General features: G+C 40.7%; 1 protein-coding gene across 6 annotated transcripts in view; it reads right to left on the reverse strand.

The window, feature by feature from the left end:
- Positions 1-26,126, reverse strand: part of RNF150 (ring finger protein 150) — a 281,379-nt gene that overhangs the window by 41,525 nt on the left and 213,728 nt on the right. For 2 of the 6 annotated variants that reach the window (XM_005555970.5, XM_045392903.3), the window contains exons 5-6: positions 17,919-18,015; positions 11,536-11,746 (exon numbers count right to left, since the gene is read on the reverse strand). In XM_005555970.5, the coding sequence (XP_005556027.1) occupies positions 11,536-11,746; positions 17,919-18,015 (308 nt within the window). Of the gene's footprint in view, positions 1-8,957; positions 10,319-11,535; positions 11,747-17,918; positions 18,016-26,126 lie in introns of those variants that run through there. The other 4 variants (XR_012435131.1, XR_012435132.1, XM_065545521.2 and 1 more) reach the window with 3 other exon arrangements.

Here is a 26,126-nt window from a genome sequence, read left to right on the forward strand (position 1 = left end):
GTGCATGAGTGTATGCATGTGTATGTGTGTGCACAAGGAACCTGGCTTGACTCTTATCCTGGTGTCCTGGTGTGTGCTCCTTGGGAAGCCTATGGAGCGAGGAGGAAGAACTGTCTTCTAAGCATCCTTGCACGCTCCAAATTATCCAAACAAAATGAAGGGTGTCCTAACTGATAACCACAATTGTCCTGGAGAGATGTGGGGAGGAGAGTCTGGTTAAATCACTTGAGCTGCAATATATTTTCTTTTCTCCAGAAGTTTTCCCTGAAAAATTTTCCCCAAAGGCGAGGAGAAACTTGCAGTGAGGATCACCACAGAAGAAACTGGTGAGGGAGTTAGATATTTCTGTATTTTAAAAGGTATCTTAGTAGGTTTTCTCTCTCTCTCTCTCTCTCTCTCTCTGTGTCCCATTTGCTGCAAACTTGGAGATTAGGTTGGTGCAAAAGAAACTGCGGTTTCTGCCATGACTGCAATTTATTTTACACCAACCTAATAGCGTGGATATTTCCAAAATTTTCTTCCAAGTTGTCCCCTGAGGTTCAACTTATAAACACAAAAAGATCATGAAGACCTAGAAATCTGAAATTGCTGCTTTATTCATAGAGCAGTTGTCTACAGGTCATTATGCTCAAAACACTAAGGTTACTGGCAGGGCCACTGTCTGTTGAATATAACCAATACAGAGTCATGTGTAGAAAGGGCATAATTACAACTTTCTAGGAATTGACACTAACGGGTTGCCGATTTACTGATGGGCTGACTAGTGATGATGCTGATAACCTCAGATGTTTCTCTGGAAATAAGGTTGTAAGGACACTCATACTTTTATATGAGATCATGGTCATAAAGACTGTAGCTAGTAACTCAGTAACACTCAAATGATCAATTAGAGAAAAAGAGAAATAACTACAAGCAAGCAAGCCATCCTGCTCAGGAACTAAAGTAGTCGTGGTAACTGAAGAAGAGCAAGGTGATGTCAGTTTTCATTCCCACAAGCAGATGGTTTAGGATACAATCTAGAGCTCTCAGGCCTCGACACTACATCTTGGAAACTGACAAAGATACCCTGCAGACATTTTTATATCTAGAAATTTCGATTTCATCAATATATATACCATGATGTGTCTGACCAATATCATTCTCATGAAGAGGTGGTGTGTGGGGTGGGGAGAGAAGTAACATTTATAATTTCTTAAATGTCAGGCACCAAGCTAGGAACTTTATATATATATTGATTCATTTAATCTTTACAACAAACCTATGAGGTAGGTTCTATTTTGACAATTTCCATGAAGAGGAAACTGGGGCCCAGAGATATTAAGTGAATTGGTGACAGCTAGTAAGTAAGTGGCCAGACCAAGATTTGAGTCCAGATCTGTCTGACTCCCAAGTTATGCAGTTTTTTGAAACCTACATTATCTCACAGTAGGGTCATCTTTATTTATCATGGGTTAATATAAAATAGTAAGGGTCATGTAGATGGTATAAAACAAAAATGAAAAGCTGCATTTAAGTCTTCAGTGGTTTCTGGGCATTTGGTTTTATGACATTAGCAGGGCATTTGCAGAAATTTATGCACAGTTAGACGTTAGAATCTTTCTCCGTGACATTTTCCTTTGCTGCTGTTTCCGCTATTTCATCTCTCTCTGATGCTTTTAATTCCATTTCTGCTGCATAGTACAATATCAATAACGATAAATAATAAATCGTCAGTCCATTTCTACAAGGCATTAGTCTCCCTCTCCTCTTGTGATGGGGGACCAATTTAACACTGTGCTCCTCTTTCACACAGGGGTAGGGTCACACTCTCGTTCCAGAGAAACTGGCTATACAGAGAATTGTTTGCTAGTGCCTTGGTCCAGCCTGAATATCATTGGAAAATATATTTATTATTTTCATTAGCAGCCAAAATTTAAATATACATTGCAATACATTCTCCTTTACCTTTCATTACTGTTGTTGGTTTCCCTTAAAATTCAACATATTCATTTACTCATCCAATTAATGTTTATTAAATCTAACTGTATGCCATAGACTGTGCTGGGTTTTAGAACATAAAGGTAAAAAGTCACACAGTCCAAGCCTTTGAGGATCTATACATTTAAGGGAGTAATGGGCGATTTCTCAAGAAATTGTATCAGAGATAGCTATTTGAAAGTAGATAATTGTAAAAGAAACACCAGATTCTGCTTGGAGGAGCAGAGAAAATATCTCAGAGAATACAGCAGATGAGATGTGCTGGAAGGATATATAGGATTTGGCAGGTGGAGAGAGAAGCATGGGAGGACAGTGTACCTGGAACCACAAGTGGCTTAAAATGCTTCTGTGTAAAGAACCAGATGGGAGTGGTGAAGAGTCAGGGAGAAAGATGCAGAGGCCAAATGCTTAATGATTTTGTTAGATTAGGCAGATGGAGATTGTAACCCATAGATAATAAAAATGTTTGGAGCAAAACACTGACAAAAACAGGTTTCTATAAATGACTACCCAGGAAGCAGGATGAGCACAGACTGGAGGATGGTAGGACCAGATACAGGGAGATAAGAGCTGATAAGGGCGTGAATTATAGTAGTGGCAGAGGGAAATGGCACATGGAGAGATATTTAAAAAGCAGAATGAACAGGGTTGGTGATTGTTTCACTAAGGAGGCCAATAGCATGGAAAAAATATAGGGTAGCTACAAGTTATTAGCGTGAGCACTGGGAAGTAATTTTACTGTAAAAATGAAAGTCACTAACTTATAGAATGAACCTATATGCTAGTGTAATGCAAATATAGCACGTAAAAAGGCAACGCTCTTTACAATTCGGTACACATTTTCTGAAGCCAAGTATACCATGCAAAGGCATCATTTTCACTGTAGTAAAAAGCACATTTTTGCAGGGGACGTTAAAGCAAAGTACGTGTTGAACTAGTGAATTCGTTATTTGATGGCATGTCAACAGACCTTTTTGTTTTTTCCTTATTTTTTAAATTTAATTTTCAGATCAAATTTAAATTTTCAATATTTATTTCTACACAACATTTTGGCTTAAATAACCTGCTATCATAACTATTATTGTTAAAATTTACACTAAAGTCTGTATAAGAACCAGGTGAATACTGCTTAACAGCATTTTGGGAGCAGAGGACTGTGATGTTTGGAGACAGGGTCTGTTGCATATAGGAATCCCAGAAGGAGACCAGGCTACGGCTGTGGACGGAGGCCAACTGTGCTGCTGTTCCAGCCTCCTCCACCTGCTGTCTTCTTAGCCATTCATCTGAAATGCAGATAGGCAGATGCTGGATCTCACAATGACCTTCACTAGTCTGAAGAATGTGGCGCAGGGAGAAAGCTGAGGGCACAGTTCCTTGCTAGGTTGGCTCAGTGGTGCCGGAAGGAGAAAGATGGCAAGAAGGGCTTGTAAGTGAGGATGCAAGACCTTGAACCTTTCTAGTGAGACTTGGAAAGGCGCTAAGACAGGCGTTCTAACTTTAATCATGGCGCTAGGGGCCTGAAAAAGATCTTAGAAATCACCTAACAGAAATGCAGAAAGGGTAAGTGACTTGTTCAAGGTCACACAGCTAACTGGGGGCCAAACCAGGACTAAGACCCCAATTTTCCTGCCTCTGGCTAGTAGTGTTTCCGTGATATCAGTTTACCTCAAGTAGCTCCAATGATGTTCTAATAGTGACACTTTCCTTTCTTCTGAACCACTGAATTTCACTTCGGAAATATTTTGACTTACAGAACCCTCAGACTCTGAATTTTCAAAGCCAGTTCTTATGTGAGCCAAGAGGCATTTTCAGCTGCTCCTGCTTTCTTAATCTCTGAATGATGGCACTTCCCCATGATTTGCTTTAGAATCGAAATGCAAACAGAAATGTTATCTTATTTACACGAGACCCTCTTCAGACACTGAAAAAGTGCTGACCTGTCAGTTGTGTTTCCTGCCATCAGCTGCTGCCTCACTGCCGAGATCCATGCACAGTGTGTCACTGTCCGGTAAACTGCAGGTCTGTCCCCCAAGCCCTTTGCCCGGCTCATGCTGGTAACAGCTGCTGAGCCATGTCAAAAGCAAGACACCATTGTGAGGAATTAATCCATTGGAGATGGTGCTATCAATGAGTAACTCAGGGCATATGAGACAATCTCCTAGCAATGAATGAATGGATTTAATCTGTTGGCTGAGTTACTTCAGTTCAGGAAGACAAGTTTCTTCTGGGTGAGTGGTTGTGTCATACTCAGGTTGAATGCTCCAAGTAGCAATATATCTACGGTCTAAATTGATTGATTCTCTTACAGGCTGTTTGTGAATCTGCAGATCCTCAACCCTCCCTGTCCGAAGTAGCAGGCACACAAAACAAGAAAGGCCTGGCAGTCTCTCCTTCAGTGGGCTTTCTTGGATTGGCAAGTGTTTTCAATGGAGGAGAAATGTTATCGTGCAAAACCCTGTGGATCATGGATTGGAGAGTTGCCATCTGCAAAGCTTGACGATGGAGGCATTTGTTTATTGCAGAGATCTTTGCTTTTTGGAACAGCTGTGTCTCTCGTGAAGCTGCCATGGAGCTGGTGAGCTAGAGGGCTCAGAAGTAAGGGGGTGATGTTGCTCCAGGGACCTGGCACGTTAAGAGTCATGGAAATGACTGTCTGGAGTAGTGTTACAATCTGCAAATGCTTTGTTTTATATAGAAGTAGTCACTGTGGCTTAACTATTTCCTGAAGGGGAGATGACAGTGGGGCCTAAAATCTTAAATGGCTGGCTAATTCTCTTGCCTGCCACAATGGAATGTCCTCACAAATCAAAGCAATCATCTTTCCAGGGCTAATGTGAATCTTATAGGCACCAAGGGAGATCATTCTCCTGGTTGGTTCCAGCTGGCATATTTATCCATAGTCAAGAACAGAGACTTAGCCATTTCAGGCTTTAATGCAAATCAAAAAAGCGGACATGGCTACTCACTCTTGCAACTCCCTCATCAATACTGGAATGGTTGATTTAAATGTGTTTATTTCTGAGGGCACCAGTATATTCTGTAGTCACATAAAACCTGGACATTGCTGTTGTGCAAATGCAGCAACGTGCAGCTGCACATGTGAAACAGAAATGTGAAATTTATGCCAACCCTCCCTTTTTGTCTCAGTTGTCTTGATTTACAGAGGTTCCCTGAAAAAGTCCTGAATGCACATTCTTTCTCTTGTTTTGCTGTTTGGGCTGTGGTCAGAGCAGGTCTACAGGCATTTACAAGTTTTGAATAGAGATGTTCTAAATACTTCATCAATTGGTCCCTCAATAAACTTGGAACTTAAAAAAATATAAAGAATAAATGTCATTTCTGGCCTTATTTTAAGAGAATGCATCTTTGGGAGCAATGAATCCCATAGAGAAGTTTATATTGAGTTCCCCAAATTAGAGAAAGCAAATCCTTGCAGACTAAACACAAACCTCTGAATGAACTCTTTGGAAGTTTTTCCCATAATGAGTTGGAGTATGTGTCCCTGGAAAGCTCCTGGGTGTTTTGCAGTGGTAGGTGTCAGAGCTGGCATGAAAACCACTTTTCTCTGTGCTGTAGCTTCAGCTGTGCTTTAACAATTTTGTCTTGTAAGTGCATTTTGAAAAGTATTCACATATATATATATGTATGCGAATATATATACATATATATGTATTTTTTTTTTTCCCCAAAAAGGCTAACCCATTTTAGGGCCTGTAGTTTAGTAGAGATAGTGGCTAAGAATGTGCTCCTTAGTTGAAAACCATCAAGACGTTTAGGAGTTAATTCTCTTGCACTTTCATGAGACTCTTTCTGCCTCAGTTTCTACTGAAGTGACGTGAATAACAAAGAAGCAGGAGACAGACTCTCCCTCCCCTACCCATCACTCTGCTCTGTGCCCCATTGCCAGATGTGCAATGAAATGTATAAAGGGGAACCTGTTCGGTAATTCTTGACCCCATCACCCGTTTTGAGGCAATAAAAATGGAAAAGGAGGAAAAGAAGATGGGGTAATTGGTAAAGAAATTGTCAATGGACAGAGCGATGTCATGCTGAATCCTGCTCCTCTAGTGAAAGGGGTGGAGAAGGGGCATGTTCCAATCCCAGGCCTGTGAGGGATTGCTGCAAGGGAATCCTCAACAAGATTTTGAAATATGTTACCTGTAGGTTGGACTCAGCAAAAATGTCTCAAACTTTCGTGAACTCAGTCTCCTTCCTGCCTGCAACCTTGAGAGGAGGCCCAAGACCTTCGTGGGGTCAAAGGCTGGAGACTGCTGCTGTCCTCGAAGAGGACTGTCAGGGCAGGTGATGTATCAGTGTCCTAGAGGTGAATGGGGTTAATGTGGGCCCTACCCAAAAGGAGCTCCTGGAGAGGTGAGGAGACATTAGGAGACAGAGGCTGAAAATGGACTCCTGGGTGCGCAGGATGCTCATGAGTAAGCAAGAGAGACCCATCTGTCCCAAGTTGTAGGAAATACAAGGGACAGTGCCCAGCAGAAAAAAAAATTTTTTTTGGGGTCTGTGTTTGCAACTTACAGGGACTCTTAGAATTTAAAGGTACTCTTAGAACTATCAGTTACCCAAGAGTAGCAGAAAAATCTTGGGCCTGCTAGAATTTTCATCCAGGGGCAAGGAACTCTGACAACCACTGAATACATTTTAAGTGTCAATGTAGCAAAAATAAAGATGCATTTTGAATGGTCCCCCACATCTGCCTGAGCCTTGGGTCTACCACCCACCATGGCTCAAAAATATTCAAGGAAAATGAACAATAAAAATAATACAACAAAAAAATACAAATAAAAGTCAATATGCTAGAACAACTATAATATTAGGTATTATAAGTATCAAGAGGTGATTTAAAAGTATGGAGGATATGCAAATATTATACCATTTTATATAAGGAACTTGAACATCCTCAGATTTTGGTATCTTTGGGGGAAAGGGGGTATCATGGAATGAATTCCTTGTGGGTATCAAGGGATGACTGTCTGTTCAACACGTTAGATACACTCCTCTTTCCCCAAGGATCAGAGTTGATGGGAAGTTAGCAAAGGAAAATTTCCCAGAGGAAATCCATACCATTTTTCATTTCAACTGGCCAAGTTTTAGCCTTTACATTAATTCATGTGTACTGCTTCTTTCTGAAAGTTTGAAGATCAGGTCTCCTGGCCAGACACATCATGCCAAGTGCTTTTCAGAATGTATGGGCAGATGTGCCACATCTTGATTCTGCCATTCCCACCCTCCATGGGCCAACAGTTGGTTCCCTCTAGTCTGAGATGGAAGAAGGGCCAAGTGGGTAACGATCTGCAGGCAGTGCTAGAGGACTTGCGTAGTGACTCAGTAAGGGGAATAAAGAAATGAATGGCAATGTCAACAACCTCCTTGAAAAATCACAGGAAGGTTTCAGACCCCCCCAAGATGTGGAGTGGCACTCAACGTTTTTAAGAAGGTGTAATAAAGTCATCTTTTCTGTGTCTTTCTCTAGCTTCTCTCTTGAGTCTCCAAACATACAGGGCTGTCTGTTTCACTGTGTTTTCCTTTGGTTCTAAGGAACTGTTTTCCCCTGTGGAAGCAAATCCAACAATCTGCAGCCTGAGCTTGAGAAGTTAAAGGCAAAGTGTGTTTTTGGCATGATCAGGCCTACAGATAAAGACTGGTGAGTGACGTGTGGGCGTTCATACAAATGACCACTCACATGAAGATGGAGGAGAAACGCTGTTCTAGGACTGCCGTGTGAGGTTTTAAAAGGGGAAATGTCAGAAACATTAAAAATATGTACTTAAAAACATCTTTCTTCCAGTGTCAGACTTGCAACAAGTTTGAATTTTCTTGGCTCTGCAAATGTTTTTCATTTTTTTTTCTCCCTGGGAGCTGAAGATGATCCTTTAATGCTAGATTTTTCTACTTTCAGTCTGAAGGCAATCTGTTCTACATCTTTGCTCCATGAGTGCTGAAATGACTTTGACATGCATTTGATCTACTGCACATGGGCCAGGAAAGAATGAATAGAGGTTGGAATGAGAGTATAAGTAGGAAGTAAACAAATTTTTGATCTTTTAAGAGATTTAGAAAAACAGAAGAACTGAACAAATAAACTAAATGGGAAGTGACTAGGTAACTGTGTTAATTTCCCCGCCCGTTCTGTCTCTGAGCATAGCGTCGCTAAGCCTGGGCTCTGGGGCCAGTGGCCCAGTGAGTTCCAGCCCCACCTGTCACTTATGACCTTGGGTCAGTGACATTAATCTCTCTATGCCTCCATTTCTGCATCAGTAAGATGAAGATAAAAATACTATTTACCTCATAGGGTTGTGGTGAGCTAATATATGAAAAAGGCTTAAAAGGGTGCCTGGTACGTAATAGGTACAACGTATTTGTTAGCTACTGCTATTTCTTCCTTTCTAGTAATTTCCTGGGTCTGCGGAGATGTGAGGAGGGGAAAGAATAATTTGAAGAAAAGTCATGTCCAACCTCCACTGGGTTATTTATTTGCAATTTATAGCAATATTGTATATCCGACAACACTTATGTCTATCACCTCATGATTTTTGAATAGCATTAGAGTTGAGTACAATACTGTTGATGAAAACTTGAATCTTTTGATTCATTTAGTTATGCATTTGTGTTTGTTCATTTATTCATTAAATCTTTATTTGAGTAAGTCACTGGGCAATTAAAAAAATCTGTACAGAGCAGAGGTTTTTCCTCCTAAGGAATTACAGCCACTTAGTTAATGGTATAACCATTAACAAATAACCAGAGTGTTCATATTTGTAAAATTCTGAGAAATCCTAATAAATAAAACTAACCAGAAATATATGGTTTAGGGAAAATATTTCGTGAGAAAATTTAGTTTCTATACTAAGAAACCGATAGCCATATTTATATATGCCATCAGTCTTCTGACTGTAGGTATTGTCATACCACTCTTATTTCTTTATGCCATCTTTACCAGTAGTTTCCTTCGAAATTGCCTGGCATTCTTTTCTTCTGTTATGAACAGAAGGTCTCTATTTCAAGCTTAGATTGAACACGTTTACCTCAAGTCATTCAATAAACATCTACAGAATGGTCGCTATGAACTAAACACTCTGAGTCTATTTTATGCAAAAACAGTTTAGGGATTACAAATTACATGGATATAGATCATACTTTCCTATTTTTTGAAGTATTTTAACCCACAATATATTTACATATTTTTTATTTTGGATGTAATTTAACCCACATTAAATTAAAATGCTTTTTTATTTGTCATCTTGGCTTTGCTAAAATGTATGAAGTATGTAGCCACTCTTCAAAATAAGGAATCTGATAGATGACATATCTTCTCTTGAAAATCAAATGGTCATTCTTTTGCAAGGATAATGATCCTTTAAAAAATTTTTGTTCTCAAAAGCATGCTCATACCTTACATGTTTTTCAACTGCTGGCAAAATTTTATCAGACCTTCCAATATATTTCACTAAGATCACTTATGGCCATCTGTGTGATGGTAACCAAAGATGTCCAATAAATGGAAACATTTTGAGACCACTTGGTACACCAAAAAGAGGACTTACTATTTGACCTGAGTCAGACATTTAGTCCTCTGGGGCATAATTTTCTCATGACAAAAATTAGTAGTATATTTTGGTAAGAATCAAATGACCTTTAACGTTCTCTGTCATTTAAAGTACTAGGATTCTAGATCTATGCACTCCAATATGGTAGCAACTAGCTGTATGTGATTACTAAGCATTTCAAATGTAGCTAGATAAATTAGTTTTATAGTGTCTCAATAGTTTTAATTTTGAAGATAAATATAAGTTTATATTGTCTTAATAGTTTTAAATATTGTCTCAATAGTTTTAATATTGGAGACAATATTTTGTCTTAATACAAAATTAATTTCTTTACTGTTTACTTCTTGAGCCACTTTATTTAAAAACATTCTGAAATGTGCTATAAGTGTAAATAAAATACACACCAGATTCTGAAGGCTGAGTACCAAAAAAATGTAAAATATTTTGGATATACAGGGTTAAGTAAAAAAATATTATTAAAATGAACTTCATTTATTTTTTAATGTTTTAGTGTGGCCATATAAAAATTTAAATTACATGCATGACTTGCATTATATTAATATTGGGCTGCACCTGTCTAAACCTTCAAAACAAAGGGATCAAAATCCATCTTTAACGGCTTTTAAATGCCTAACGGTCAACATTTCAATACTGAGATCTTTATATCTGTAAAAGTCAAGTTTCTCAAGGTAAAGGTCCTATTTATCAAAAACTAGTAAACCTTGCATGTGCAGATATTTCTCACCAAACTCCTCTTCAAGTCACCTTCTGTCAAGGTCCTGTAAAAATGGTATGGTTACAATATTCAATGTTCAAATCCCATGGGATCATCTCAGCTATATAATAAAAGATGATCAGGAAATAAATCAAAAGGTTAAGAGTGATTGTTTCCAAGTAGTAGAGCCCTCAGTGATTTTTTTCATTCTTTTTTAGTCTTTCCTTTTTCTTTCAATTTTTCAACAATGAAGTTTTTTCATCAGAAAAATACATATCTTTACATTTTAGCATGCTTTCATAAATTTTATAAAATCCCAAATATGTTAAAAAAAGACCAACTTCAAAGAAAATATCCCCAAATGCTTCAATCTGCTTTTCTACATTTCCAAATTTCTACAGTGAATAGGTTACTTCTATCAAGAGAAAGAAATACACTTTGTTTAAAAATTGCAATATCCACTCACTCTTTTAACCTTAAACCTGAGCTAATTTGCATCTGATTTTCTTAGAACTCCTGAAGCTTTTATCTCTTATATTAGACTGAATAGTAGGTCCTTTAGATGTTTACCTCAATCTTGATGCTAATATACATAACTTAATATTTTTATGGAAACTACCATCAAACAGAACAGCATTTAGTGACTGTCTCTGTAGGAGATGGGGGAAAATACCCAGAAGGTATTTTAGTATGCGGGGCCACTGTGCACAGGGGTTTAGTGTCTCTTGCAAATATGGCCATCTAAAGGGATGCTATTCACATCCACGTCCTACGGCAACAAGGAAAGCAGTCTCCTGCGTGTGGTCCAGACTAGTTCATACAGTCGCATGCACGCTCAGGGGACTCCAATGCATGTGTGTACACACATGCAAGCATGAGCACGTGAGTGGGTGTGGTTGTGCCCTATCCCAGTCCTGCTGAGCACCCCTTGCAGTTGCTCCCCTCACCTGCCCTCCAGTCTGAGAGGCTCCAGATCCATGACCCTATGTGCCTCAGGCACCATGGGAAGTGGACATGGAGAGTGTGCAGTGCTGTGATGTGTGAGCCCTGGTGTCAAGTGTGTGGGCAGGCTGGAGCATGGGCACACACAACCACATGGGCTGTCTGCCCTGCTGGCTCTAGGAAGGGCAGTTCTTCTAACAACTGGCAGTTATAACAGATGAACCTAGCAATGATGCACTCATTCAATATTTTTTTCTTCTTGAGGAAAGGTATTTTTATCCAATTCCTACAAGGCAACAGCCCTTCCGGCTATGTCACTTTAAGTATGGCAGAACTCACTGTTAGTAGTAAAGATGACTTCTCCCTCCTGGGGGGTGGGGTCTGTATCCTGGACCACCTGCAAGGCTCCCACAGTCCGGACAGCAGGGTCCAAAGTGACTGAGCTTTCATTCACTGTTGTGTCGCTTGCGCCTGTGATCTGGTTGGTGGGTGGACCTCCCAGAGAGCCCTCGAAGTCAGTGGGCAAGTCGTCCATGCAGTCGGCATTGGGCTGATGGGGTAGAAAAGGATCTGTTCTCAGTACATACCATCCACTTAGAGATTAAATGGCTATAGCCTAAAGATTTTGTCTCCATGAAAAAATTAAGTTCTTTATTGTTTACGTCTTGAGTCACTTTATTTAAAAACATTCTACATATAGCTTCTATAAGATTAACATAAAAAGATCTTCCAAAATTTCCTTTCTAAAGGTTCATTTTAGACTGAAAAGATTCCTTTTTAATTTTTAGGTTAAAAATTAAAGTTTTAATTCAAGATAAGCAAAATCTCTACATTTAAATAATCACTTAGGGGGAGTATGTGAAATTTACAATGAAGGCACTTCCTTCCATATAGTATTATTTACTCCACACCTAGAATGTAGCTGGTAGCCTGATCATTATCCCTTAAAACTCATGTGTTGTTTACAAATATACTAATGAGATGAGAGTGGGAGGGAGGATAGAATCTGAATCATTATGGTTTGTTCATTAAAGATTCATACATACCCTCAAACACACACAAAGCACAGGGTAAGGCTACATTTAAGAAAAACATAAGCCTAAAGCCAGCTATAGAAAAATATTCCTATGTCCTTAATATGGTATTGATCATACATTTGTCAAATCCTCTAAATTAAATTCTTAGAATCATAAGACTAGGGTGAGACCCCCTTGTTCAATGGCCCATTGGTTACAGGACACTTTCCTCTTCAATATCATTGACAGCTTCCCTTGAAGAACATAGCAATGGGAGCTCTCCGCTTTGCAAGGCACTCTGTGTTGGCCAGAGCATTGTTGGACTCTCTTATTATTGGGCAAAATCTTACGCTTTGCAAGTTTTACTCTTTTGTCTCAGTTCTGCTGGTTTGAAGTAAAAATGAATATATTTCTATCTCTTCCACAAACAGCTTTTCAAACGACTTTCAGTTGTTCTGTCTCTACACAAACTCAAAATTATGTTTAAAAGGTGGTGGTGGAGGAATATTGTCTTAAGCAGTATTAAGAATAGCTGTTGATTTCTTTTGCTCTGGTCTGAACTTCGGCTTTGTCTTGAAGGATAATAATTACATGGTTTTACACTCCCAAAGTAGGCAGAACATGATGGTCAGGATTAGGGGAGGAGAACCCTGGTTGACAATGATTGAATTAACATCATAATGACTGTTGTTTTTCAAGTTCACCAGAACAGAAAACCTACAACTCCTAGGGAACACAAAGCTAGAAATGCAAAGTGCTGGGCTCTTGTCCTGGTGTTCTGCTCTTAGCTGTGTAATGCCAGTCTCCTGAGCTCCACACCTGTGTCCTAACAGTCAGCTGGAGAGCTCTACCATTCCAAAAACCCATCAAATTCAGCTCATTCATTTCTTTCCTGTATTCTTTCTTCTTTTTGCCCTCTCTAGCTATATTGGAAGGGAGCCAATTCACTGAAACTCAATTTGTCAAAAGTTGATTCATAGAATAACCAATTCACTGAATTTACTAAATTTACTGATTGACATCGGACATGAGCAAGTGGGTTTATGAACATTCTCTCGCCATTACCAGTTTCCCTATCTACTTACATCTCTTCTCCAGTTTATTTCAGTCTGCACTCTCTCATCAGAGCATTCTTTAAAAACCAAACCAAACCAAACCAAACCAAACCAAACCAAACCAAACCAAACCAAACCAAAAACACCATGGGCTGGGCACGGTGGCTCATGCCTGTAATCCCAGCACTTTGGGAGGCTGAGGTGGGCAGATCACGAGGTCAGGAGATGGAGACCATCCTGACCAACATGGTGAAACCCTGTCTCTGCTAAAATATAAAAAATTAGCCGGGTGTGGTGGCGCGCACCTGTGGTCCCAGCTACTCAGGAGGCTGAGGCAGGGGAATCGCTTGAACCTGCGAGGTGGAGGTTGCAGTGAGCCGAGATCGCCCCACTGCACTCCAGCCTGGTGACAGAGCGAGACTCTGTCTCAAAAAAACAAAACAAAACAAACAAACAAAAAACAAAACCACCACAGGTGTGTTTCTTCTCTTCTCCCAAGGAAGGAATTACATGCTCCCTGGCAGGACAGAGGCAGATGCTCTAGAGTCTGGCCCCAGCCTACTTTTCTGGCCTTACCTTCACCCTCTGGAGACATGGAGCACACCATACATTCCCTCCTCTCAACACTGTAGCTTATATTGTCCCTGTGATCAGGATGACATTTGATCCAATCACCCTCTTTTTCCTATCCCAAGGTCTCAAGTTGGGTCCTGGTGAATTCCTAATCACCCTTTAATTCTCAGGTCCACTGTCCCCTTTTCTAAGGCATGTTCCCTCCCAGGAAGGCATCTTTGATCCTGGAAGCACTTTATAAGGTACTTCTCCCATGCTGTATGGCTATTAGTTAATGTGCTGATCTCACTCTGCTAGTCCCCAGACATTGTAAAGTGAAGCAACCACACTCTACTGACTTTGGACTCCAAGCCCCTACATAGTGCCACTGACAATGACTAGGTCCTGCTCAGTAAATGTTGACTTGGAAATTTGATCTGAATCTCAGATTTCTGCCCTGGAAACTTGGGCATGTTAATATCTGCCCTAAATCAATTAAGGGAGGATTTGAGAAAATACTTGAAAAACTGTAAAATTCTATTCAAAGATATGCTATACACAGGTGTTTATTAAACAAAACCAACTATGGGGGGGTGGTTTTCAGGAGGAAAAGATTTCACAGAGAGGGTACTGTGCAGGTTGTTTTTTGGCCATAAATACTTAAATGCAATCATATGCAGTAATAATGGACATATTTTTCAAAATGTTGATCTAGCTGTTGGTATGGTATTGTTCTTTGTATATTTTCTTAATTTTGGTGCAGTTTTTTTTTTTTTTGTTCTTCATTTTGTGGGATACTAGGAATCGTGCTATCTTTAACAGAGTGGGTAGAGGGCAAAAGAGCTAAGTAGCACAGTGAAACTGTCAATAGTAGCAAGCACAAATAATTTGGCTTAGATATAATATTTAATAGACCAACTTTACAGAACCTCACAGATTATATCCACTCTACATGGTTCATCAAATGGAATAATACTTTAAAAAGAAACCAAATCTACATACCTTTAAGAGAAGTCACAATCATAAAATTTAAAACAAGATGTCAAATGCTATCTGCAAGTGAAAACTGCACAGGTATTTAAATTCAAGTTAGCATGGGAAACCCCTCTAATAAAGCAACTGCTAAATAGAATCTTGTGAATACACCAGTTATACAGGATTTTGCATTCAATAAAAATCATCAGCCTATTCCTACCAGGATAATAGTGATAGAAGGTGGTTGCTGGCATATGAAAGTCCCAGGTTATATGGTACCTTAGAGGAGGATTCGCTGAAACTGTATTCTGTCATTCTACCAAGACAGACCTAGACCTGACTGGATAGAATGGAGGGAGAAGCACCGTAATGTAGATCAAAATGCTTCTGATAATAAAGGACTCCCCACTCTTTGCATTCAGTATTATATTTCCCTTGGCAAAATATAATAGAAAATGATACCTATTGTTATAGGAATTGCGTGATCAGTGAACTGTGCTCTCATTTTCATTGTAGATAAATCACTTACAAAATAACATCCTCAGTTTCTGACTTTCAATTTATTTGTCTTATACCATGGGTAGATACAAGGACACTCTGTTAAAACAACAAAAACAAAAACAAAAACCAAAAATAATATGCCACCTGTATTTGAATATGCTATATCAGGATTACAACCAAGTTGTTTGTGAGTTGACACTATTCAAAGGAGAATCAGGATGAAATTCATAAATACGATTGTGTAACTGGCAGCCTTCAAGGCTCTGAAGGGCTGTAACTCCATAGACATTTATTGAGCACTTAGCATATGTAAGGAATGCAGAGATGAAGCATCAACAGACATCAGTTATCAGAGAGTGACAAGCTCTTTTCAATTTTCTTTGAAGAAGAAGAAATGGAACACATGGAACACAGGAAAATTATAGACAGTTTGTTTAAGCTGCATAAAAAGGGTTTCAGTTTGATATAGGAAGTCTTTTCTAATTGAGAAGACTGTGAACTTGTCCAGTGAAATGGAAGTCATCTTGTTGATATAAATAAGACATAGTGCTACCCAATGGTAGAAGGATGAAGGGGAACAAAATTCAAAATTCCTCCTAGATCCTGACTTTGTCATTCCCTAGGAGAAAAACAGAAAAAGGTTGGGAGGCACAGAAGGTATCCATGGATGCCTTTGTGCTTTGTGAGAAGTAGCACAAAAGTGCCTTATTCTTCAGGGAGGATGTTCTGTTTTGTGGGGGCAGGCTTGGATGTGTATAATTGTTCAGCTGGACTTTAAAATCTTTACCAAATCCAAAAGATGCTATTGATGTTTATTTTTCTGACAGTTCATTGTGCTAAGTAAAATCCTATCCAAACTTGGTAGGCATCAAACCATGGCCAGAATGCCCAAATGCAAAAAGTTAAAATGTTATTAATCTTGGAAATAAGAGAAAAGGCCATCCAATAATTCTTCTAAAATAATTAACAGCGATATTTGCAACTTATTTACAAGTAGCTTCTGCAGAAGTTATACCACCACTGAAAAAGTCTGGAGTCAAATACTCTTCAGTACAAAATTGAACGATGGATGCTTGTTAGGTTCCATTGTCCTTACCAGAGAGCAGTGGGATTGGCACTTAAGATTTCTAAAAATACCCTGAACAATAGGAACACATCAAAGGAGGCAACTGTCTCTGTTTCATTGTGAGAACTGTGAGGATTCTAAAGATATTGGAGACCATAGACACACATACACACATTTCCCCCTCCCTTGAAAGACTCAGTTACAGACAGAAATGTGAAGAGTACAAAAACTGAGCTCAGCTTTCTAAGTCACCAGTATCTGGCAGAGCTGTTGGGTTTTTACTGATGTTTCGTATTCCCTGTAATTGATTTTCATCATGAATGCATTATGCATTTATAACTGGTCTGAAAATTTAATGCATTATCTTTAAAATCTAGCTTAAAGGTACAGTCATACAAGTTGATTTGTGTTCAGAGTATCAACCATGGAAGTCATACAGCAGGCATGGAGGCAGCTGGCACAGGGTAGAAAGTTCAGCCAATGCATGTCCTCATAATGCTTCAGGTGTCCCTCTCCAGCAGAGCTACTCTGATATTCCTAAGATAATGAGTCCTTTGGCATTAAAGTAAACCTTTGATATGGGATCTGATCCTTCTTCAGTGACATCTTGAGACTATTAACATTCTCTTTATTCTCTGCCATTAGCAGTGAGGAGTGACGATAGGCAGGTGGCAGCAAAGTGGAGGGGCTGAGGGGGAGCTGGTATCGGCATTTCGTTTGTCTGACTTCTACACAGCACCGCATGGTTTCTCGCATCTCTCAGTGTAGTCCTTGGATTTGGTGGCCTGCCTTGCTTCCTGCCCTCATCGCTGAGAGGGGAGAACATATAGCAGCTGGTGTCTCACCACCCACCAGTTTGCAGGCTTCACCTGATACAGTCCTGGGAGAGTCTCCCTGGAGCATCCAGCCAGCTGGCTGATTCTCTTTGTACAGGGGAGAGACTAAACTTTAGAAAACGTTTAGTCTCTGGGGGAGCTAACTGGGGGAACCCGTTAAATTAAGAACTAAATACTCGCATTAAGTAGCTCTGGCTCTGGTTTCCTGTTCACTCAAAGTCTCCACAGAGATCTGAGTTGAGCTGAGGCTCTGAGCCTGACTCAGCCTCTGTCCTCCCCTCGCATTGCTGGGAGGTGCTCGCTCCCTCTGAAACCCAGGTGATTGTGGGGCAAAGCATGGCTTACGGATCTCCCTGATGGCCGAACAGGGGTGATGATGATGCAAGAGGTGCTCAGTGTGAAACTGGTCCGGGGTGTGTCTGCTCCCATCCCACCTGCCCTCCGTGCTGCAGCCCAGAAGAGAAGCCAGTGAGCTGCACAAGTGATACCTTGACTCACAGACAAATACAATGGACATGGTGAAAGGTTGGGATGTCCTCAGAGAAAAAGTGAGGGGAGAAATGCTTTCAGACATAGGAGTTCTCCTGGAGCCTTGTAAGATGATGTGACTGCTATGTGTGACTGAGGGGACACAGAACATCCAAGTATAGTGTTTTCTCCCTGCTTTGGGGGCAACGCAGAAAGACAGACATTATGATGCTGTAGGCTGTGCTGTGCTTACCGGGATCCCTAGGGCTTTAAGAATGTTCATCTTGCACATGGGACAGGTGCGATGATCTAGAAGCCAGGGGTCAACACAGGACTTGTGGAAAAGATGCCTGCAATGAGAACCATACATCTTAGAGCGGCGATAACTGCAGAGACTACCTAGTCCACCATGGCCCAGGGACTCGTCCAAGGCCACGCAATTGCTCAGTGGCAGAGTCAAGACTCAAACATCCATCCCTAACTTGTGGACCAAAGTGTTTCCTGTTATACCCTGTGTTGATATAGTCAAAGTCTGTCTGGATCCCAAGACTGTCCTATATAATTTGCAATGGAGGCTTCCAAGTTTCAGAAAATGTACAGAACGCAGAAACAGAGATTTTTCTCTTTCTCAATAGGAAGAAGCTCTAATGAAAAAAATGCAAGTGGGGAAACTTGTACACACCTTGTAGGATGACTTGACTGATGCTACTTTAAAAAAATATGCAGAATTTCTTTTCCCACAGTCAGTAGACAACTGCAACGTAAAGGCTGATTTCCATTAATATTTGGGATCTAACACAAAAGGGCAAAAGAGCTCCTGGAAGCATTCAGTAACACCAATGCCATTTTAAGTTGTTTTGGCTTCTGACTGTCAAATCAAAAGCCAGAGTAAAAGGCTCTGGGGTTTCACGTGGGTAGCCGTCATATCTGCGCAGTTCATTCACTCAACTACATGGTCATTCCCATGTGCCAGTCGTTACTAGCTTTTGTCTTTGTGGCAGAAGGGGGCATTTGGTGGCTATAGGAGGGCTTCCTAACTGAACTTTCTCTGAACTTGGCTTGAAAGGGTCTACTCAGAGATGTCAGGAACTCCTTGAGTCAGAAGCTTTGCTTCTAACTCCCAAGACTCCAGACCACAGGCAGAAGTAGTCAGAATTTCCTGCCTGGGGTAAGAAGAGAAAGAACTATCTGTTTTAAGCATGAGGACTTCCTTAGGACATTCCATGCATGCCTGACTCCCTTTCTGTACCCCCTGCCTGTCACCCCTCTGCCATGGAGCACTGTTCTTGAATATTTCTGCTCTGTTCTCTCACTTGCACCTCCTTTTGTTCTAACAGTTCTGAAAACCTCATTTGCTTTGTGTTGGGCTCAAATGCTTAAAAAGTACCTCCAAATTAGAAAAGAGTTCAGGGAAGTTCTACCTTTTAAACTGAAATTAGAAGAACTCAAATGCCAAAGATGAGATTGGCTGCATACAGGATATGATCAGACTGGGGATTAGAAGAAAGGACTGTAGCAACAAGGATGTGTTATTATGTTTCCAGATTATTGTTTAAGATGCCCTGCAGATTTACCATGATATGGTTTGGGTCTGTGTCCCTGCCCAAATACCATGTCGAATTGTAATCTCCAATGTTGGAGGTGGGGCCTGGTGGGAGGTGATTGGATCATGGGGGCAGATTTCCCCCTTGGTGCTGTTCTTGTGATCGTGATTTCTCAAGAGATCTGGTTGTTTAAAAGTGTGTGGCACCTCCCCACCCCGCTTCCTTCTGCTCCAGCCTTGTGAAGTGCTGGCTCCCTCTTTGCCTTCCGCCATGATTGAGGCCTCCCCAGAAGCCCAGCAGATGCCAGCATCATGCTTCCTATAGACTATGGAAACATGAGCCACTTAAACCGTTTTTTTTTTTTTTTTTTGGAGTTTTGCTCTGCCGGTCAGGCTGGAGTGCAGTGGTGTGATCTCAGCTCACTTCAACCTCTACCTCCCAGGTTCAAGTGATTCTTGTACCTCAGCCTCCCAAGCAGCCGGGATTACAGGTGCCTGCCACCACGCCTAGCTAGTTTTTGTATTTTCAGTAGAGATGGGGTTTTGCCATGTTGGCCAGGCTGATCCTGAACTCCTGACCTCAAGTGATCTGCCCACTTCAGCCTCTCAAAGTGCTGGAATTACAGGCATGAGCCACTGCGACTGGCCTAACTCTATTTTCTTTATAAATTACCCAGTCTTAGGTATTTCTTTAGAGCAGTGTGAGAACAGACTAATACATACTACTTGGAAGCAGTATATTTCATTCACTCATCCATTCCCTCCTTTATCTGTGCATTCATGCAACAAGTAGTATACACTAAGAACTGTGCTTAACACAGAGAATCAGCACAATGGTGATTTGGCTCCTTCCCTCAGGAAGCACAGCAGGAGAGGCAGACGTTAATAAAATAATATAGAACAAAGTACTTAGTGACAACAGTGTTAAGTATTACATTAGACGAAAAGGGAGTCTGGCGAGGAGGGGCTTATAACTGGGAGATTCATCCTAGTTGGGGTGTTCAGGGAAGGGCTCGCTAACAAAATGACAAAGCTGAAACTGAAGGGCTACGTGGGTCATGGTTTACATAGAGGGGAAGGGGAGATGGAAGAAGGGTGAATGGCTCATTCAAGAGCCCAGGGGAGCAAGGAGAAGCGGGTGTCTGGCATCCAAGCTGCATAAAGCCATTCCTTTCCTCGCACTTCCAAAAAGCAATTTTGACCACCCTATGTTCAGGATCTATGCTCTGTATCTTTATTTCTATTCCTACATATTTCCTGCTGGTTCTAATTCTCTGGAGACTCCTGACCAATATATCCTCCAATTAGAGTGGAGGATTTGCTCTCTATGAGAGCAAAATCCTTGTTTGCTTGATTCACTGTTGCATCTCCGGCATCCCCAGTTCCTGGCACACAGTTGATGCTCAAGTTCCTAATCTGAACTTGCTCACCAACTGGTGTTGCTCCTGGGAAAAAGTCAAACACTCTGGTCCTTTGATCATTCCCTGGAGGCAGGGCTCTGCTGTTTTCTGTACATGGGCTGAGTCAGAATGACAGCAGGGCCATTCATTAGCCATTTTAGCACTCAAATAAGATGATTAACATCCCCAAGTCTCAGTGGCCTGTCTGTAGGATGGAGAAGTATCTACTACAGTGGAAAAGCCTTCCCCAGAGTCTCTGATCCACAGACACTGGTCGTTGTTCTCAAACACCCTCAGTTATTTCTATACACTGGTCATTCTTACACCTCCCCTGGATGCTTAGTTTTTATGTGTCAATTTGGTGAGGCTGTAGTACAGTCATTCAATTGACACAAGTCAAGATGTTGCTATGAAGACATTTTGTAGATGTGGTTAATATCTACAGTCAGTTGACCTTAAATAAAGGGGATTATCCTCAATAATCTGGATGGGCCTCATGCAATCATCTGAACTATCTTAAGAGCACAGCTGAGGTTTTGGCTGGGCGCAGTGGCTCATGCCTGTAATCCTAGCACTTTGGGAGGCCAAGGCAGGCAAATCACTCGGGTTCAGGAGTTTGAGACCAGCCTGGCCAATATGGTGAAACCCTGTTTCTACCAAAAATGCAAAAACTAGCTGGGCATGGTGGTGTGTGCCTGTAATTACAGCTACTTGGGATGCTGACGTGGGAGAATTGCTCGAACCTGGGAGGTGGAGGTTGCAGTGAGCCAAGATCACGCCACTGCACTCCTGCCTGGGTGACAGGGCAAGACTCCGCCTCAAAACCAACCCACCAACCAAACAACCCACCAACTAACCAACTCTGAGGTTCCTCTGAGAAGAAATTGTGCTCAAGACTATAATCAGCTCCTGCCAAGAGTTTCTGGCTTATAGGCCTGTCCTGCAGACTTCAGGCTTGCCAGATCTTTCAATCACATAAGCCAATTCCTTGAAATCTCAACCTGTATCTATATCTCCATTTCCATATATCTCCTGCTGGTTCTGTTTCTCTGGAGAATCCTGACCAACATATCCCTCCAATTAGGACATAAGCTGTAGGAGAATAAAATTCTGGTTTGCTCAATTCGCTGTTGTATCTCCGGGACCTAGAATAGTTCCCAACACACAGCTGATGCTCAAGAAACATTTGCTGCATGAACAGATATTTATTTACCCAAGGACCTAGCACTCCTCCCTGCCTCCACATGGTCAAGTCTCATTCATGCATTCTTCCTGAATCTCTGTTATCCTGGCGACTTTTCTTCTCTCAGCACAGCTCCCTCCTGCATTGGCTCATCATCTTTTTCTCTGTATCACTTCAATGGCATCGAAACTGCTCTCCACGATGCCAGTCTCTTCTTGTTCTCTTCATCCTACTCATTGTTGCCAGATTTATCTTCCTAAAATATAGCACTGGTTACGTCACCCCCTTGTTCCATTCTATTCTGTGCTGAGAGCTGGGTACAAAGATGAATAAGACAAGGCCCTGCCCTTTAAGGCAGCACCACAGTCATTTAGCGATTCACTGTTAACGACAATGGAAAGGCCATAGAAAGGCTGCACTCCTGGATCTGCTGGTTTTCTTTTCTTTCTTTCTTTTTTTTTTTTTTGTCTGTTCTAGGCAGGCTACCTTAGCTATCTAAGATTCAGCTCCTCATCAGTGAAATTTTGTCTTCCAGGTATGGGCTTCATGAATGAATGAGTCTCTGTGTGTTTGTGTTTGGAGTGTGGGGGGAGAGAGAAGTGGAGGGCAGGAGAGAGAATAAACAATACCCATAAAGCTTAAAATGTAAGTCCTGGTACTCCTTAACTGTAAACTACCACAAATCTTATTAATAGCACTGTCATTTCATCTTATTTTTAAGCTATTATGTGATTACTATGATTTCTACTCTTTTGCGTAACCTTCCTAACATGGAAAGCAAATAACTACAAATTTTTAAAAAATCAGAGGGAGAACTAAGGGCAAAAAAGAAAAGCTGCTGAAATGCCACATAGGGCAGTCAGGCTTATTATTAATTCACATACATTTCTTTTTGGTACCATATTGATCATCAAATATGAAAACTTGATCCTTATAACTGGGATTGGAAAACAGTATTTTTCCTCCTAAGTGGAAAGAAAAGTAAAAGTCAACAGACTAAATAAATAAACAAAAGGATAGGGAAAGGATCTGGAGTTTAGCGAGATGCACCAGTTAGTAAACATCTTCAAGGCAAAGTCCATCGCATCTTTTTTGCAGGATTCGCAGGATAGCAGTGAACCTTCCCATGGTTTAACAAGTGCTGAGTGAGAAAGGACATGTGGAAGACGAGATAATCCATCTCTTAACAATCCCGACAAATTGGAAATACAACAAAGAGTTGGCCAAAACTGTTTTCTTTCCTCATTCACCGAAGGGAAGCAAACATTTTAAAAAGAGTTCTTTAAACACCCGACAAAAGAGGATGCAGACAACTGCATAATGATGCAGAGATGATGATGAATAATAAGTTTTCACACTTTTTGGTAGTAATGACAAACCAAGCTAAACTAATTTCCACATGTATTGATCCTTGTTTTCTGCTGTTCTTTCACCTATGTGTGTGATTCCCTCCCCAATTTAATGACATTTTTTTTTCCCAGCAGGAGAGAGAAAAGCCTGTCCTGTCTTCTCCATCTTGTTCACTTTCGTAGGCACCGTTGGACCCTCACACCCTGCAAGTGAGATTAGGACCCTGTGGTTTTCCTTTGGCAACAATGCAAGCTGTCTCATTCTCCTTAGTGAAGTGGTTGATAAAAAATGTGAAACACTCAGGTACCTGAGAATCCCATACTCCAGGCAACATGAATTATTTTAAAAAGGTACCTAGTACTTCTCTGCATACCTGAAATGTTTCTGCAGAAGCTCTCAATCTTATTTGCAAAGCTGTCAGTAAAGAGTGAATTTTGAATTAATGAACACTGACATTAATGCCAGTAATTAATGGATGCTGACAGTATCTACCAGTTATTGTATCCCTACTATGTACCAGGCATGTTACATACATAATTAAATCACAAAAGCCCTATGAAGTAGAAATTATTATTTCCGTCTTATGGAAGAGAAGCCTGAAGCTCATTAAAGTAAATTATCCAAAGAGCTAGTCCGCTGCAGAGCTAGGATTCAAACTCCAACTGACAGTCAGTATTTTTACCCACTCTATACTCCTCACCCCATCCTCCAGCTGTCACAGGTAAGGGGGGTAGTTGGAGGTATTCAAACCTTTATTCTTTCCCAGTGTATTTCTTTGCTCCAGCTTAGCCTCTCTGAGCCTTAGTTTCTTCACTGATAAAATGAGGATAACAAGAGCACCTATCTGAGGCACCCAATACTGTCATCCAGTACATCAGCTCTCCATCTCTCCAGCACATGGGGAGATGACAAGCTCTCTTGGTGGTGGTTATGGCCATGCGACTCATTCTGGCAGATAAATTATAAAGAGAAATGACAGATTTCACTTCAGGTCATGGCATTTAATTGCTGACCTATCAATTAACAATGTTTGAGATAGTAACTGCTTTGTCAGCCTGACTGCCATGAGTAGATACCCTCTGCTGACACACAGTGGACACAAAGCATGAGTGAGAAATCCTTGCTGTGTTAAGCCACTGAGAGTTGGGTTTGCTGTTGTTACTGCATCAAAGCTTAGCCTATCCTGACTAGTAAAAACCTTATGGGGCTGTTGTAAGGGTTAAATGGTTGTTTGTAAAGTGCTTCGTTAGTAAGTGTTCAGGGGATAATAGTAATATTAACTATTTTAAATGATGTTGGTATAACATGCACAGTGACAGGTCATAAATACAAATAAAATTGCTACTGAATTCAGCGAAAGGAGAAGTTTGTGAAGAAATTAAAAGGCTATGGGATACGGTAAGGCCTTTTGTACAGCCTAAAGTGTGGGAAGAACTTTGAAGCATTTACAGTGGAGGAAAGAAATTCAAAAAGAAGGGATTTACATGAATCAACATATAGAAGAAGCACAAGTTGAGTTTCCCTCGTCTGAAAATCCAAACTCTGAAATGCTCTAAAATCTGGAAAATTTTGAGTGCCAAAATGGTGCTCAAAGGAAATGCTCACTGCAGCATTCTGGATTTTGGATTTCCAGATGAGGGGTGATTACTGGTAAGTATAATGCAAATATTCCACAATTTGAGATGTGAAACACTTCTGGTCCCAGGCGTTTTGGGTTAAAGGATACTCAACTTGTATCATGACATGTATGGGTTGAAATGTAGGCTATGTTAAGTGGATGAACAGAAAATGAAGTTGGAAAATATGATTCTAAATCAACATTCTGAAATAATCTAGATGGACTGCACAGGAAAGAGGTATGAATGGTGAAGAAAATAATCATGGACCTGAGTCATACTTTCCCTGTTCCTTGTGATGGCGAACTTTGCATCATTAAGCTATTTCCTTCTGTACTTTTCCATCTGTCTATGACTCCTCTACAGGAAGTCCTTCTAATGGGGATGATCTAGTCACCACTTGCTATGTGGTGTTGATTAAGTCAAGTAAGCAGACACCAGTCTCGTCCTACCATATACTCAATCTCACTCACCTAGTGCCACACTGTGGGGATAATTCTGCTAACGGGCTTGATCTGAAATGGTTGGACCAATTATTTAAAAACATTTTTATTTATTTATTTTTAAAATTTGTTTATTTATTTATTTGGCGATGGAGTCTCACTGGATTACCCAGGCTAGACAGTGCAGTGGCGTGATCTTGGCTCACTGCCACCTCTGCCTCCCAGGTTCAAGTGTTTCTCCTGCATTAGCCTCCCAAGTAGCTAGGACTATAGGCACACACCACCATGCCTGGATAATTTTTGTATTTTTGTAGAGACAGGGTTTTGCCATGTTGGCCAGTCTGGTCTGGAACTCCTGATCTCAGGTGACCCACCACCTTGGCTTCCCAAAGTGCTGGAATTACAGGCGTGAGCTACTGTGTCCAGCCTAAAAACATCATTTTTTAAAAAAGAAAACAAACAAACGGAAAAAAGAGTTGAACATAGAACCAGTAGTAACCATATTCTGGCTGTAGTTAAAAACATAATAACTTTGTTTTGGCAAGCAAATATAGCAGTTCCATCTGATAGAGCAAAAAAGAAAAAAAATGCAATAAAGTAAATTGTTGCTCACTGCATAAGCACTGTCCTTCTGTGAAAAGCCTGTTTTCTTTCCAGGCTCACAGTAACAAGTTTGGAAAGTAATATCCAGAGAACATACAGAGGAAGTAACATTCTTAAAACTTGGCTAAATTTGATTTAGTTTCCTTGAGGTGCTTAGACATTTTGCTTAGAGTGAGAGGGGGTTTCTGAAGCAGATTTTTAGTCAAAACTATAACCCTGGAGGTATGAAAGTATAGCAGGGCATCCTCCCTGAGCAGGGATAAGTGTGGCTATGGTGGCAACTCCATAGCCAATGATACAGCGCTGGCCCAGAAGTCAGAAAA

Source organism: Macaca fascicularis, chromosome 5, assembly GCF_037993035.2.
Source record: "Macaca fascicularis isolate 582-1 chromosome 5, T2T-MFA8v1.1".
Classification (NCBI taxonomy): Eukaryota; Metazoa; Chordata; class Mammalia; order Primates; family Cercopithecidae; genus Macaca; species Macaca fascicularis.